The sequence below is a fragment of the Pollachius pollachius genome (genome assembly GCF_949987615.1).
Source record: "Pollachius pollachius genome assembly, chromosome: 18".
Lineage (NCBI taxonomy): Eukaryota > Metazoa > Chordata > Actinopteri > Gadiformes > Gadidae > Pollachius > Pollachius pollachius.
In genome coordinates this window covers 19092197-19108962 of record NC_136951.1, presented here as the reverse complement: position 1 = coordinate 19108962, position 16766 = coordinate 19092197, and the positions used below count along the sequence as shown (strand labels likewise).

The 16766-nt window shown below is 47.7% G+C and overlaps 1 protein-coding gene across 1 annotated transcript; it reads right to left on the bottom strand.

Moving 5' to 3' along the window:
• Positions 1-97: 97 nt before the first annotated feature.
• Positions 98-12113, bottom strand: usp44 (ubiquitin specific peptidase 44). The gene is made up of 8 exons (XM_079755786.1): positions 11993-12113; positions 11608-11787; positions 11352-11447; positions 7801-9717; positions 6013-6211; positions 5466-5574; positions 4501-4736; positions 98-1913 (listed from the first exon to the last, which is right to left on the bottom strand). The coding sequence occupies exons 4-8, from the start codon at positions 9535-9537 to the stop codon at positions 1789-1791; spliced, it is 2406 nt and encodes an 801-aa protein (XP_079611912.1). The 5' UTR covers positions 9538-9717; positions 11352-11447; positions 11608-11787; positions 11993-12113; the 3' UTR covers positions 98-1788.
• Between the last annotated feature and the right edge of the window lie 4653 nt (positions 12114-16766).

The following is a 16766-nucleotide window of genomic DNA, read 5'->3' as shown; positions in this document are numbered from 1 at the left end:
ATCATGAAATATACGCGCAAACATTTTCTTAAAAAAATGAAAAAATATTCCCATTTTTATTGAGGTAATTTTCTCTAGAAAAAAAACTTTGAGGTAACAAATTGCATAGTATAACTTCGATCGTTGTACACACGCACACATACCAACCCACATCCATGAAGGGAATCAATGACGACAAAAAGGTTTAAAAACATTGATATAAAATGGGATAGAGGAGCACCGTTTACCTTTTATGTAGTTGACTTACTGCCATTTAAAACATGGACACAGCAGGATTCTAGTAAATGTCAATCATTACAACAGGACCAATTGGAGGTTTTCTCAAAGGTGCACGCGGTCATATTAACAGCCCAAGACGCACATGTGGCTGGAGAACCGACATTTTCGGTTTAGTCCTTTCTTATCTGCTGGTGTGGATCAAACAATCAAGAGGGTCCATGATTCAATCACTGTATAAAACACTTTAAAAATAGTTCACTGCCTCAACGGATTGTATTAAAAATACATTCGTATTCCAAATGCTGGTCAGGGAGGGACTGCAGCCGGAACCAGGCCAGCTATTGATATGAACATTCATTATACTGAAAGAGGAATTATAAAAAAATAAAGACCAACGGATTAATGGGCACTTTTTTGTAAAACACTAGTATTGGGTTTTTTTAGGGAGGGGGGGGGGGGGGGGGGGGGGGAGATGAAGACGATTCACATTCTTACGACGGTAAGGGGCAGCAGAGTCGATCATATCCCCTGGACATTGCGCAACAAAAACGTAAATATCAAAAAACATCACCTCGCGTCGGCTTGAGGTCAGCCAATCGCACGCTGCCCCGACGGACCTTGAAGTACTTCTGGGCGGGTTGGGGTTCGACGGTTCGAGGGGAGGTGGGTCTGGCTGCTGGGGTCCAGACTAAAGGACAGAGAGGATGACGCACACTCAGCCGCTCCTCAGACATTTGTGCGTTTCTGCAAGGACTGGCTGAGGATGAGCCACAAGAGCGACCGTTCACCACAGACATATAACCCTCGGCCTAGACTACCCAATCGTAGGCCGTCGACACAGTAGTGGCACGGGTCAGTGTGTCACCGATGACCCGTGCCACCCCGTTCCAACTCTGAGAACAAATCCAGATAACAGAGTCGGGACGTGATGAAGGGCGAATAACAGCTCGGTCTACATCCAGTTTTGCGTCGACTAAAGCTAAAGTGACTATTAAAAAAAAACAAGAAAAAAAAAACATTTCACTTTCCTTCCCAAAGAGTATGTACAACCAAGAAGCCAACGCATGCAAAACAAATGCATGGTCAACGACAATAAAAACCGGGAGGCCCCGATACAGCCGTGCACGTCTCCAGACGGCCACTGTTACAGCGCCGCGCCGCCGATAATCTTTATCAAAATACAGCTGTACACTATCGACGCCGAGAGCCTTTCAGCGCCAGAGACAATTTAGAAAAAATAAAACACTGTTCCACCACAAAGCAGAACCGGGGAGGTCCTTTGGTCTCTTAATTTCTTTTATGTAAAATATTTTTCCATAGAATCCGCTCCAGAATAATAGTAAAAAAGAAAACGCCACAGGAGGGAGGGCCCAGCGTCTTCGGGCGGGGGGCTGTGGGCCTTCAGCAGCTGGTTGGGTGGGGGCTGTGGGCCTTCAGCAGCTGGTTGGGTGGGGGCGGTGGGCCTTCAGCAGCTGGTTGGGTGGGGGCGGTGGGCCTTCAGCAGCTGGTTGGGTGGGGGCGGTGGGCCTTCAGCAGGGTGGTGTCGCCCGGCAGGCTGACGGCCGTACCCTACAGCGGCCGGTCTTTGTCCTGAGAGGCGCGCTGGGTGTAGAAGAGGATGTAGGCCTGGGCGCGGCACACCTCCTCCACGCTGCACACGTTCATCTTGGAGTCGTTACAGTGGACCCAGAACCCTGAGGCGACACGGGGGAGAGCGTTAAGCCCGACACACACCGGCGCCGAAGCGGCGCGTCAAAAAGAACGCCCCCATTGTTTCCGACGCGCTGGCCCACACCGGCGGCGGCTAGACTAGGCTTCACGCCCCTGCTCTATTCCCTAGCGCGGCCGCCCCTGAAAAAGTGCTTTTCTAAAGCTGTTTTGCACGTCCCGGCTTGATACGAGGTCCTGCACAGATGGAGATTGTTGACGCACTAGATTAGTAACTCCACAATGCAAAAAGAATGAGCAATGACTGTAAGTAGAGTGACAAAGTGCCCGACAGTACATAAGGTCACTCTGAATGAACGTGACGATCATGGGCGTCAGGTCCGTATATGTAGTAGGGATGGGCGGGAGGAATCGATTACTCGGGTACTCCTCGTTACAAATGAACTTTGTTGGTGGACAGGCAAACTCGAGTTCGCATATACACACACACACACACAGACAAAATGAAGTTTAACCTAATAAAGTTTTCTGAAGCATATGTATAAATTTTCTGTGTGGCGCGTGCCGTGTCGTGTGCACAACGCCAGAATTCAAAAAGTTAAGAGATGCCGTTTAGAGCAAAGCGCTGCGAAGTATGGAAATGTTTTACAGAAATAGGAGATCATAAGGTGAAATGTAAAATATGCCAAGCGAAACTGAGCTACCAGAGTACTACAAGTACTATGCGGCAACATATGCTACTGAAACACAACGGTGAGTTTGGGAAAGCAGACCCGCAGCAACCAAGTGTGTCGGCTATTTTCACCACCGCAAGACGCAGCTGTAACCCCGGCCGTGGAGAGAAGAACCCAACGCTGATTACATCGACGGTCACTAAAGAGATGCTGCCTCCGAGTTTTGTGGATGAGAAAGGGTTCCGTGATCTCATGGCCTTTATAGAGCCTGAATACACGGTGCCACCGCGGCGCACCGTGATGGCAGAAGATGTACGTGTCGAAAAGGGGGCAGTTCAGTGCGTGTGTGCGTACGTGCGTACATGCGTGCGCGCTCCGCCTCGGCACCCCAGAGAAGCTGTCGGAACTGCATGACGGGGTTACATTGCAAGGCCTAGATGACATGGAGGGGGAGAGCAGTGAGGCACTTGACACCCTCTTTGGGGAGGACTACTTGGCAAATAGCCGTGTCAACGAGCTAGAAGCTTATTTCAGTGAGCCATGCATCCGTCCACAGGAAAACCCCATGGAGAGGTGGAAGTCAAACAGGGATCGATACAACAAACGGAGCGTTCTGGCAAAGCAGCACCTGCTTATCCCCGCCACCTCCGTGCCAGAGGAGCGAGTGTCCTCCGCCGCGGGACTGATAGTGAACAGGATGCGCTCTCGCCTGTCTCCAGAGCATGTCGATATGCTGTTTTTTTCTCGCCAAGAATTGATTTCGGTTTTCGGATGATCATCATTTATAGGTTGTATTTTTCTAAATTTGTAAAGTACGCCTAGAGCCTCAGTTAACATTGCCTTGATTGCTTGGTGGATTAATTAGGCCCCATATATTTCTTTAAATTGTATATTTTTAGTTCATTTGCTGCCGTTTTATTTGCAACTTTAAATAATTTGCAATGGTTAGGGTACTTGTTTCGTTTTTTCTTTTTTAAACCGTTACAGGCCTTTGTTCGACGTGATTTAAATTGTGAGACGCATATTAATTTATTTTTGTAAGGAAAATGTGTTTTGAAAGTTTGCAAAAATAAATAATGAATACTCTGATAACTCTGATGACTGTTTTGATTGAGAATAAGCATTACATGTTGGGTGGGTAATATTGCCGTTCATCATATTCCAGCTGCAGATGCATCGCATTCTAAAAATAGATAATAGATAATACGAGTACTACTCGATTGATCCTCGAGGAATTCCTTCGATCACTCGAGTTGGGGATTTACTACTCGTGCCCATCCCTGATATGTAGTCATAAAACAACTGGTATAACGTTAAGGTAGCCTATACCGACTATGTTTGTTGATCTGCTTCTTTCAAAATATAAATCACAACGGTGCTGCAGCGCGACGTTTCCTATTGGTGCTGCTAGGGGGTGGCCTTTGACGTCAAGAAACTGGGCAGCATGGTAACGGATTTACTCTCACTCACTCACTTCCACTTTCATATTCCCCGGTCGGCTGACTGTTCTCGGTAACTAAGTTTCCTCGGGGGAGGGCCCCGGTAAAAAAAAAAACACAAAGCGAGTCTTTGGGCTCGCAACTCGTAAAACAGGATCAACCTGATGGTGATTCATTTTTATCCGAGCAAAATAATACCACCGTGTTAAAACAGCACAGAGAAAAGCAAGCGACAAATGCACAGACACACAGGATGAGAGACCGCGCCTGGCTTTGTTGAAGTTAACGTGAAGAAAGGTTTTCAAACAAAGTTGAAATGGGCCAGCAATGCTGGCCAGTAGGGCCGTCAAAACTGGTCACTAACGACGTTCGAATGTTCCTTCTGAAAAAAACACAGGTTCGAACCATGTTCGAATATCTACCTCTGCTCATTGTCCACAAGGGGACGCCGCCGTCACTGACCATTTCTCCCGAGCACCCGGGTGGAGCTGCCAACTCACCCCCCTCCTTGTTGTAGCAGTAGGCCGTGTAGTGGCCGGAGCCGAAGCCCTTCCCATGATGCATCACCACGGCGGAGAGCTCGTAGAGGAAGTGTTTCGAGGGTGTGGCGCCGGGGGGTCCGGGCCAGGCCAGGCCGCTGGGCGAAGGGTCCCGGTAACAGTACGGCTCCATGTTCAGCAGCTGGTCGAAGCGCACATGCACGCCGATCTTCTCCCGGTGGTTCCGCCCCGACCACCTGAAGGACCAATCACAGGCAGCCGTGAACGACCCCGCGGGTTTCCCCCCCCCCCACAAAAGAACCCATCTGCATGACGCTGAGAAAGGTCACTAGCAATGTGCAAATTTTAAAGTTCTGAAAGAGGAAGATAAAAATTGTTTGGCATGGTCTGCACATACATCATAACACATACCCTTACTTTTTCCAGGCAAAACCATATATATATATATATATACATACATATACACACAGAATATAATAAATCATAATAAAGGATTTTTTATATTTTCATTAATCAACGCACAGACTCCCTAGGAAGCTCTCGTACTTAAATTGAAGTGAATTATGTAAGGGATAATGCCCGACGAGGTGTCCATTATCAGGAATTAATGGACGAGGCCTCCGCGTCGTCCATTAATCGTTGGATCGTTGTTCACTACTCCAGTAATTAGGACGGGCCTTAGCTACGCCTTGGCAACGGGAGGTATTCTAGTCCGTCTGCTTTGACTGCGTTCCCGTTGCTATGGTTACTCTTTTTTGAGACAGCCAGCTAGCGCATTGATTGAGAACGGTGAACAGACGATTTGACTGGAACTACTTAGCAGGTGTCCGTATATCAGGAGTAAATGCACGCCCTGCGGCCAAACAGAATCAAGCATTCCCCCGGTCCGCGGTATAAATTTTACTATCCCACAGTGAATCATTAATGAGATAATGAGAGTAACCCTAGGGGCCGTGCAGTGGTACCTGAAGCGCTTGAGGTGCAGCCGGAGAACTTGAGGCAGCTTGTGGACCATCAGCTGCTTCTGAGCCTCCGTCAGGATGACGGGTTTGGAGGAGAGGCGGCGGCGCTTTGCTGAAACACATCCAGAGCACACTGATTCAGCGAGCGACTTATTGTGGTGTCGCATCGCTGTGGTGACGCTAAACAGACTGCAATAGTCGCATAAGAGGCCAGAGAACAGGCAGTAATCCGACCTCTGGAAATAGAACCGTGACCAGATGCTTGAGAAAAAAACACATCGAAATTTAGCAATTAATATTAACAGAACGGAACATTTAAATGAAACCCATTAGCTAGAAGGGAGTTGACTAATACAGAGGTACAGCAGAGAGTCGACTAATACACAGTGGTACAGCAGAGAACCCACCGAATCAGCTTGCCTAGATTTGACTCCCAGAAACTGTCAGCAGCTACGAGCGCTGTCATTAGCACGCTGCTACAAGCCCGGCGTCATTAGCGTGCAGCTACGAGCGCCACGTGGTCAGCGTGCGCGCCAGGGCCACCACTCACTGTTGCACTGGTCGCAGGCGTAGATGTTCCCCTCCAGCGCTTCCGTCTCCGTGAACTTGGCCAGCATCTCGGTCAGCCGGCATGAGACCTGCGCAGCCGACTCCCTGCTGTTGCTGTGGTAACGCTCGGGGAACTCCAGCGACAGGTCCCAGAAGGGCTCCACAGTGTTGGACTGGTGGTCACAGGCCAGGCAGGTCACCTGTCGGGGGGGGGGGGGGCCGAGTGAGGCGGCGAGACAGAGAACGAGAGAGAGAGACAGAAACGGAGGCAGGAGAGGAGGCAGAGAGAGCAAGAAACAGACAGAGAAATGGAAGCAGAGAGAAAAGGTGAGAGTAAGAAAGAGAGAGGCACAGACAGAGAGAGACCGTGATAGAGACCGAGAAAGAGCCAGAACCAGTGAAAGAAAGATACAGTCAGAGACACAGCCAGAGACAAAACAGGTTATGACCAGACACTGGAAACCGCGAGTGATGCATAGTTACCAACACGTGTGGTTTTACGCGTTATCCATTTACTGAATACTTGAAAAAGGAAGCAGCGGGAAGCGAGCCTTATAAACTGCAGTCCAGGGAGACTTTGACCCCTAGACTCCAGGAAAACAATGTACACTTGGCCTTCTATTCTGCAAGAACAGATGTGTGTATGCGAGTCTGTCTTCTGACTAGACACTGATCTTTTGTCCTTGTGGGGACAGTCTCCCCGCAAGCTTCTTTAGGGGGGGAACTTCAATTTCCATTCATTCCCGTCGAGGTGCAGCATAGAATTTTGAAGATATGGTTATATCCCATACAGAGGGCTGTTTTAAATACAACTCACACATTCTATTAATAACGACACACGGAATGGGATCCCGCTTCCTAATAAACAACATGGTTTGGAATCATCTGCCAAGTAGGAGACTTGTAGGGATTCAATCATGTTTTCTGGGAGAAAAGTCAAGTTGCCATGTTGGTACTTCTTGGCCAAATAATATATTTTTAACTAAGCCAACCTTTGTGGTTATTCTTATTAATGTGGTGAAAAAGCTGCCGAGATGGTTATATTTTATATGCAGATTCAAAGTGGTTGATGTGGTAAGGAAACATGTCTCTCGCCAGTTCACTCATACTGGAGAGAGACCTCACCGTAACCTCTTAGAATCTGTCTATAAAATATAGAGGGATTCAAACAAAGAATCCCTAATTTTTCCAAAGTCAGGAGCTAGACGCACAGGGACTTTAGCATGTGTCACGCATGGTTAAACTTTAAGCCACTGCCAAGTTGACAACATTAACTAATCATTGACCATTGAGTTGAACAAGGTTGGCCACCTGTCACCTGACAGAGGAAGATACTCTTGAGTCAATGCCATCCTTTAGCAACTTAAAAGAGGAAATGACCCTATACAGGATATATATATATATGGATGACTCTACGGTTGTACTTCAGCAGAGCAAAAGGTGAACAGTGATCACCAGGGAGGGAGAGAAGACTCACATTAACAGTGAAAAAACATTCTGTATGCCCGGCATACAGAAGGTTGTTTCACTGTTAATGTACGGAAGTGAAGATTGTTCTCTCCCTCCCTGACTACCAAAGCACGGGACAGTCAAAGGTTAAAGAACAATAATGTTCTTTAACCAATTGAACAATTAATCAAACAATAACGTTCTTTAACCACAAAAACGTCTGTTTGACTCGTAACGGGTGTTCAAGCGGATCCCATTGAGACGGTCGCCACGGTCACCAACCAGACAAGCGTCATCCCGCATCCCACGACAAGCGGACCCCCCGGCGGGGCTCGTTCACCTGGCTGAGCAGCTGCCCGTGGAAGATGCTGTTGACCACGTTCAGGACCTGCCTGATGAGGCGCTTCTGCGTGTGCGGCACGCCGGCGGGGGGCGCGGGCCCCCCGCCGGTCGACTCCAGCTCCCGCTGCACCTTGTCCAGCAGCTCGCACAGGAACTCCTGGGCGTCCTGCTGGGCGTAGCCACGGAAGGCGGGGATCAGCTGCCACACCGAGTGCAGCATGGCGAACGGCGACACCAGCGCCCACTTGCCCGACCACATGACCTGGAACAGCGTGTGCAGCTCGTGGCACAGCGAGATGTGCTTGGAGCTGGGCTCCATGGGCTGTACCAGCTCCATGCTGCGCGCCCGCGACGACCCCCCGCTGAGCCCCGAGCCACAGCCGCCGCCGCCGCCGCCGCCGCTGGCCTGGAGGCTCTTCCGGTGGGCCAGTGGGGGCCGCGCGGGGGCGGGCGCCGCCGCCGCCGCCGCCGCCGCCGCCGCCAGCTGGCCGTGGACGGCGGAGGCCAGCAGCTCCAGGGCCTGGGTGAGGTCCAGCTGCAGGAAGCACTCCCTGAAGACGTGGAGGTGGCTGAGCACCTGCAGGATGGAGTTCATGTAGCACGTGTTGCCCAGGTTACGCAGCCCGGTCACGCCCGGCGTCACCGCGGGCCGCCGCTTGAAGGGCGAGCCACCCTGCTTGGCCGACGGCTTGGCGGGCTGTTTGGCGGGCTGTTTGGCGGGCTGTTTGGCGGGCTGTTTGGCGGGCTGTTTGGCGGGCTGTTTGGCGGGCTGTTTGGCGGGCTGTTTGGCGGGCTGTTTGGCGGGCTGTTTGGCGGGCTGCTTGCGGGGCAGAGGGGTGCCGGGCGTCTTGCGGGGGGCCAGGGGGGGCACCCGGGGCTTTGGCTTGGGTTTGGAGGAAGGGGCGCCGGGGGTCTTGGCGGCGGGCAGGACCCTTTTGGACTGGACCGTTTGTTTCTGGGGGCTGGAGGCGGCGGGGGGGCTTCTGGTCCGCGTCCCGTTGGCTGAGGGAACGCCGGCGCTCCCGCCGTCTTGGCGCGCCTTGCGGAGCGACGCCAGGCCGGCGGCGTCGGCCGCCCTCTGGCTCTGGCGCCGCAGCCGCCGGCTCTTCCTGGGCGGGGCGCTCTCCAGCTCCGCCTGCAGCTTCCGTTTCAGGGAGCGCCGCCGCTCCAGCTTCTCCCGCCTCTTCTCCTCCTCCTCCCGCCTCTTCTCCTCGTCCTCCCGCAGCCGGCCGCCCTCCGTCAGGGCGAACCACACGCGGAACACGCGGCCCATGAGCGTGCGGCGCCGGTGCCAGAGGGCGGTGAACATGCGGTCCTCGTCCCTGAGCTGCAGCTCCCGGGCGCCGCAGGGCAGCAGCACGTCGGACGCGGCGCTGGCGGAGCGCAGAGTGCGCCCGCTGCGCGTGGTCACCTCGTAGCGCTGGCTCTGGATGGCGCTCAGGGTGCTGCGCAGGAGCTTGAGGTCGCCCGTGGCGTTGTCGTTCAGCACGTAGTCGTCGCACAGGTAGCAGAAGACGTACAGCTCGTTCACCTCGATGGCCAGCGGGTGGCGCTGCAGCTGGAAGTGCCGCAGCGCGTGCTCCTCGATGTAGCGGCCGCACGCCACGTGGGCGCAGCCCAGGCAGGCCCACACCGACTCGGTGGTGTTGCAGTCCAGGCAGTGCCACTTCTGGGGGTTGAGGATGGAGTGGTCCGGGGCCAGTCGGAGCCGCCCCACGTGCTTGCACCTGTCCATCGCACCGGTCTGCCCTCCCGCCCGCCTCGCTGGCCTGGCTGGGTCCCTGGACACGCAGCCCGGTCCCCAAGGGGGGGGGGGGGGGAGAGGGGTTATCGGTGTGGGTCCTCTGAACGGTTTCAGTCCACCCGAGTCAACATGGTGAACTGCCAAATGTGTACCCCAAAGGCATGGCTTTATCTGGGGGAGAGAGGGGAAAGGGAATCATTGCTGGAATGCATGCAATGGTAATTAAATTAGTTTTCTCGACGCAACAGCAAACAACAAAACCAGGCAGCATATAGGTTTAAGATAAATGTAAAAGTCCCAACACACATTTCAAACCCTTCCCAATAGCCTTTTAGACGTTCCTATGGAGGAGATCAAAGAGAGTATACATTTGGGAGCTGAATCAGTCTTCAGAGCAGGGTTTCAGATTCTTCCATAGAAGCATACCATACCACTGGGGGGTTGGCGCACCGAACTGGAGAGACTGGGGATCCTCAAGTAGTTCTGAGCCCCATCAGCCCCCCATTGGGATAGTTTGGGGAGGGAGGGGAAGAGGACTTAAAACCTGGCCAACAAAAGCTGGAGGCGAGAGGAACCTTTTGTCATGGTACAGGACTGCCTTCCCAAAAGAAATGATCGACGGACCCGGATGAAAAGAAATCGGACACTTGGGCAAACTGTTGTTATGGTAACGAAAAAGGGAAAGTGACCAAAAAAAAAACGTACTTATTCAAATGAAAATAACATTTCGTACATCTTTCTGGTACTAACATGTTGTCTCTGAGCTCTTCCAAGCAGACATGTCACACTTTGAAAAATACGTATGTCACTAAAACACTGAAAGTGCTCGCTCTTTGGCATTGGTTTGTTTACTCGTTATACTGGGCTTTTCCCTGCGTTTGAAAAATAACAATTCTCATTGTTATGATCGGATCAAAGATGGGCAGTAATATATGTATGATTCAATGTATTAACATCCATTTAGGTAATTTAGCAGTGACAAAAAAACGCTAATTTAGGAAAACATTTTTAAAGTGGCTAGTCGAGACGACTACATTTCAAGTGTGAGCAAGGATTGGTCGCTCAGTGAGAACGGATATTTAACCTCGGGGTAGACAAGTTCACACAGATACTCGTAGTAAGGGTTCAGTAAAGTAAGCTAAGTTAAGTATTAATGACAGGGCAGGTGGCGTTTATGGGGTTTCCCTTACTGCACTGGAGCGTAATTGAGCGCGCTTTGCCCTTGTGTGTGAACCGAGTTCACCATTCACTTTAACTGGCTGACTACGTGGTCAAATATAGTCCACAGCAATGCAATAACCCACTGGCCCTTATCACCAATATAACACTTAATTGCAGTCACACCAGTGAAATTGTTCCGAATATAAAATGGTAAAATCAAACGAAAGTTTAGGCTGAAAATTAACGACGGGTGATAAACGAGCGAAGGTTGAAGCATACAGACACACATCAACGCTATTCACGTTACACTGTTGTTCGTATACTTCCTCAGTAATCAGCCCACATAAACTGAAAGCATGTACGTAGACACTAAGACTCGTTAGGTACAATAGTGTATTTTTCCAGATCGGTGATTTCAGAGATTAGCCTGATTGTAGCTGTCCTCTGCGCTAGTAGTTAGCCTAGCCTGCTAACGCTAGCTATCAGCAATAAACCTGAGAAGTTCAATCACTCGCTGGTAAATGGTCCGTTTTTCCGTAACATTGTCACGAATATATCATCGTATACACAAACAACTCATATCACTGTCAGCACATCACACCATTGTCATAATTAACAGCAAAACAAAGGGATAGCAGCATTACCTATCTCTCCTTCACAGGACCTACTATGGCTGGTACTAATGGGGGCGCCATCTTGTCAGTCCTGGTCGCGTGGTGTCGGCTCGAGCGCGTCCTTCCCTAGTGACGTCATTGTTGTTATTGTTGTGAATGGTGATGATGACGATGGTGATGATGATGATGGGCGTGATGGGAAAAAAACGATTAGTGTGCATCATGTTGTCATGGTCTTTGTATGATTCATTATTATTCCCTTGAGCTTTATGAATTTGTTTTTCACTTTTGTGGCTGAGAAAAGGCTTGGGTGGCAGCAGCAGAGAAGTAGCAGCAGCATTGGTGACTCAGTGGTAGCGTTCAGAGGGTTCAACGGTTCAAAGGGTTCAAATGATTAACAACCGGTTCCAATTATTAACAGCAGCCCCTCATTGCTGGCTGTTATGGAGCGGGCCAGCCAGGGAACCTGAAAGATGAGAGAGAGAGAAAATAGCAAAGGTTAGAGATTGAAATTCTTTGAGTCATAAACGTCCACAAGTACCATATTACATACATACATTATAAACAGGATCAACTTTGTTTGACAGACAATAAAACGTTTCTCGAAGGGGTTATATGCTCCATTTATTATTGGTCAAATGGTGGCGTATATATGACCCATTTGAACACACCGTAACGTTCAGCCTCACAAACACATTGCTGCCCTCTGGATGTCCCGGTAGACGGCCTTTATCTTCCTAGCCACAGCGTCGGCAGGTGGGCCTCCTTGGCGGCAGGCTCGCCCCGCAGCAGGTCCAGACTGCAGCTTGGCCCACACCACACGTCCGCAGGCCTCATGGACACTAGCACCCAGAGGAGAGGAGGCCACATTGCAGCTGAAAATACAGATTTCATCATTGACAATGTAATACACACTAGGGCTACCCGTACGGATACAACCTTTGACTATTTCAATAGATGTTGCAATTGTGAAGTAACATAAAAAAGATTTGTATACTCGTATACAAATTTATATACATACATCCAACCAGTGATGAAAAGGTTAGGGAGGAAGAGGATGGGGGCTTCCTACTATCTCGGGGGTGCCCGGGGTTGTGTGGAAAAAGCAGGATGCTTCTTCTGGAGAGGGGGAGCGAGAACGCTTCACTCCACATACGTCCATGGTGATGGGTGAACTATGCTGAAGGGCCCCTCCAAAGAGCCGAAAGAGACATTGAATGGTTATTGAATACATTATACAGCAGTATAGCGATGACACTTCAGTTATTTGGTAGGATCTTTTAAAATAGATTAAATAAATTCAACATTAAAATATTTTTACCTGTCAGACTAATATTCATGACTGGTGTATGTCAGGTTTATGTCCAGCTAAGACATGTATAATTTCATCCAATAAATAAAAATAACTTAGCATTAGGTAAACAGTAACTAGAATTATTTGTATTATTATTATTATTATGTTATGTAGTTATGCATTGTTGGATACTTAATACAATTTATTTTATGACATATTTTATATTCCATGGGCTGTTGTAACAAGTAAATTTCCCATGTATGGGATGAAATAAAGTTCTTATCTTATCTTATCTTATCTCTATCTGATGATGGGAAACCATTGGGACCGCACATAGCAAGCAACCTCACATGACAACCGTTATATGGAACGTTTCAGGGACGTGCACAGGGATGTTGCTCAGGTCGCCCGGGCAACTTATGAATGAATTAACTCTTTATTTTATAATTTTCTGTTATGTATTTAAGAAAAACAGCCATCAAATAATGAAAACAACCATCAAATAATAATTTGCTTTCAGGGCCCTTGAGAAAGCATATTGCTGCCAGATGTTAAAGAGATGGCGCCTGAACTTCTGGAGCAAAATGGCAAACGTTTCCACCAGCTCTTCTTGGGAGCATTCAAATTCATTTTTTCAAAGTGATCTTTGAAGCTGCTCCAGGATCATTTTTGTGCTCTTTGTCCACAGTGGCCCACTGAAGGTAGGAGACACGATCGGTGGCTCTGTAGTGGCTGGTGAGTGCATAGGTATTATTGCTGCATTCCTCACATTCCCCATACATACATTGCTTGCTTGTGTTGTCACACATGATGGCTTGTGTCAGGCACTCCAAATTGGATGTGTCGATGATGTGCATCTGGTGAAGCTTTTTGGCAATAAAGCCTAGATTTTCATTAGTAGGGGCGAAGTGTGCAGAACAGTAAGTATGATAGACGGAGGTTGGTCTGCTCAGCCAGGAACTTCAAATGGAGGAACTTCATTGAATCCACCAGTAATCTTTTCTGCATTTTCTTCTTTTCTTTTGTCACCGTTTGCTGCTGATGATGATGATGATGATCATGCTAAATTATACATACACAATTAAACATATACAATTCTACAATTTTATTATAGATAAGATTGTCCCTTCTGAGTGAACTCAAGGAGATGCAACCCTGTTACTGTAGTGCAACCCTGTTACTCTAATTACAGTAACAGGGTTGCAAGTAACAGGGTTGCAAATCAATGCTAATGATAGCTTTTTCTCAGGAATAGATGCCAGCTGTGGAATGTGATGTTACTGTCAAGGTCAAGGACAAACTGTTATACAAATAAAGAAAGAAAACTTGAAATTAATTTGTCTTATTTTGATAATGATTAACAGGGTTGCGTTGGTCAGAGTGACACACTCAATCAAGGCTGAAAAGATTGGAAAAATAGAAGAAATGACGTACCTTTGGTCTACCCATGGTGCTAGCAAATGGTGTATTGATGTAATTTCCTCTGTGTCATGTGACTCACTGTTTTTTCTCCTCCACTGTCAGGCTAAATTGGTTTCGGTAACAGGGTTGCACGAATGTGGTGGGACACAACTTCAGTGCATGATTACTATTATTTAAATTACGTTGATTAAACAAATTACTTTAACAATTACAAAAGACATGTATCAACAAAATCATACCAAAAAAAGTAGATTTAAAACTTATTTTAACTATTACATTTGACATGCAAGTTGGTCATCAAGAAGGTGGGACAAGAGAAAAACGCCATTTTAGGGGGTGCTCGAGAGCTATTTGGTATTTAAAGTAACATTTTGGAACCACTTTTTCTACAACTATATTTACATTTTGTCTCAGTACAAGTATAATTTACACAACAAAGGCATGTTTTAGTATTTTGTGCATGGATTATTGGAAATTTCATGGGTTGGACAGAAAATGTCCTCCAATTCTGGAATGTCCCACCTATAAGCAGAGCCACTGCCGGTCAAAGTGAAGGGTGTTGCCCACGAGAGAGCATCGGCCCTGGAGGGAACGACTCCCCTGTGCTCCTCGGTCTGGGAGCCGACAGCAGGAAAGGTGTAACACTAACCATCTCGTAGTTGGAGGCAAGAGAGTATACGTGCTCCAATAAATAAAGCACATTCATTTGAATGATTTTAGCTTGTGTGTGCCCGTGCCCGCGATAAATCACACACACGCTATCATTCAAATTAATGTGCTTTATGTTTATCTTGCACTATTGGAGCATGTATACTTTCTTGCGCTCCGCCTCCACGAGATGGTTAGTTACAAACATCCCAACACAGGGTCATCCCTATGTTCCCGGGTCCTATGTTCCCCGTTTTCCCCATGTTTTTTAAAAGAAAAAAGTCCTATGTTCCCCGTTTTTCCCAAAAAGGGTCCTATGCTCCCCTGTAGCAATACATAAGGGGAGCATAGGACCCTTTTTCTGAAAAAGGGTCCTATGCTCCCTGCAATCTATCAATCTTTACGGTAGACTCTCAGCCACTGTTTCCGCTAGTAAAAATTGGTGCCGGTCATGTGACCTGGAAGGTTTCATTTTAACGTTTTTAGATTGGGCCCAGAAAATGAAGCCCGACCCGACCCGAGCCCGTGCACGTTCTGTCCGAGCACGGCCCGGCCCGACACATTCACTGTAATTATGAGCCTGAGCCCGATTTCAACCCGACATTTTTTTTAATACATGTGTAACTTTGCACACATTTGTTACTTAGGCCTACTCTGCTAAATATATTTGTAAGGAATAATGTGTAGAACGCCGGTCATTATCGGGAAAATAATCCCAGACATTAATTTCCCTCATTGAAATGAATGGAGGCGGTGAGTTGCCGCGCGGCGTTGTGAGGGTTCATTTTTTTGCTTTTTAAATCTAGGATTACTCATGTTTGTATATTCCCACCCCTAATCATATTGTCTTGCATCGAGGCACTTTTCCTTTTATTATCCTAACAGTTCTCCATTGTATTGTGCACCCTTGTGGAGAGTTTAAAACTAAATGTCATTATACATTCACCTCTAATAATGTTTCATTTAATTTGTTTAATTAGATCTGTTTCAGGTATGAGTGCTGTACGAAATGAATAAATATCTGTTTCAGATATAAAGTGCTATACAAATAATAATATATATAATAGGCTACATCAAGGCAGAACAAAAACCCAACTACCTTCATTAGAAAGAAACGACCAACAACCATGTATTTTAACCATGTATGATTGAAGGCAATTTACCTTTTTCCTAAGAAACCTTCTCTTAGTAATTTATTGTAAACACCATGTTAAGTTGCAAAAATTTGGCCGCTGGATTATCTGTTTATGGTGGTTTAATGAGATCAGATTCAACTTTGTGGACAAAAATTCATTTTTGGTTGTTAAAGGCCCCATGCCATTAAAATCACATTTTTCCTATTGCTGTTAAATAACATAGGTCAGAATAAGTTTGTGACCTGTGGTAAATTTGAAATCTATGCAGTTTGTCTGCTGTATGCAATAGCCAATGAAAAGAAATGAGCCAATCTGGATAAGGTGACACTGTTACGTAGCGTTGTCAAATTATTATTCATGGCCCGGCCCTGGTTCGTAACCGCCCACAGAAGTTCTGAAGGAGTCGTGATTGAGCTAGCGCTAATACGTGTACGTACAGTTGCTGCGTAGTAACAGGCTAGATACATAATTTTGAATGCAATGGCAGAACGGCATCGAACCTGTGTGTTATGCCAAGGCAAAACGTCCACATTGCATCTCCTGCCAAGGACAGGAATTAAGGGAGACATGGTTGCAATTTATTTTTGGAGAAATTCCGAAAAACTATGGAACCAGATTAGTGCTGTGTTCGGCGCATTTCAGAGACGATGACTTTGTCAACGTCGGGGAGTACAGCAGTGGGTTTGCATCAAAGTTGGTTTTGAAACCTGGAGTTTTGCCATCACGGAGGTTGCCCACTTCTCCAACAGCCGTGAGTAATTGTATCTACACAATGAAATCCTATTTAAAAAGTTATATGTAGCTACATGATCTATATGCCCTAAAGAAGACCTAGCAGCTATACGGTCGAAACGTTGTGCATCTAATACAATCACTGGAAGCAGAAGCGACAGTGTGCGGGTATACTTTTTCTTATTATCTGACAGACTCTTTACCCTGCACCTG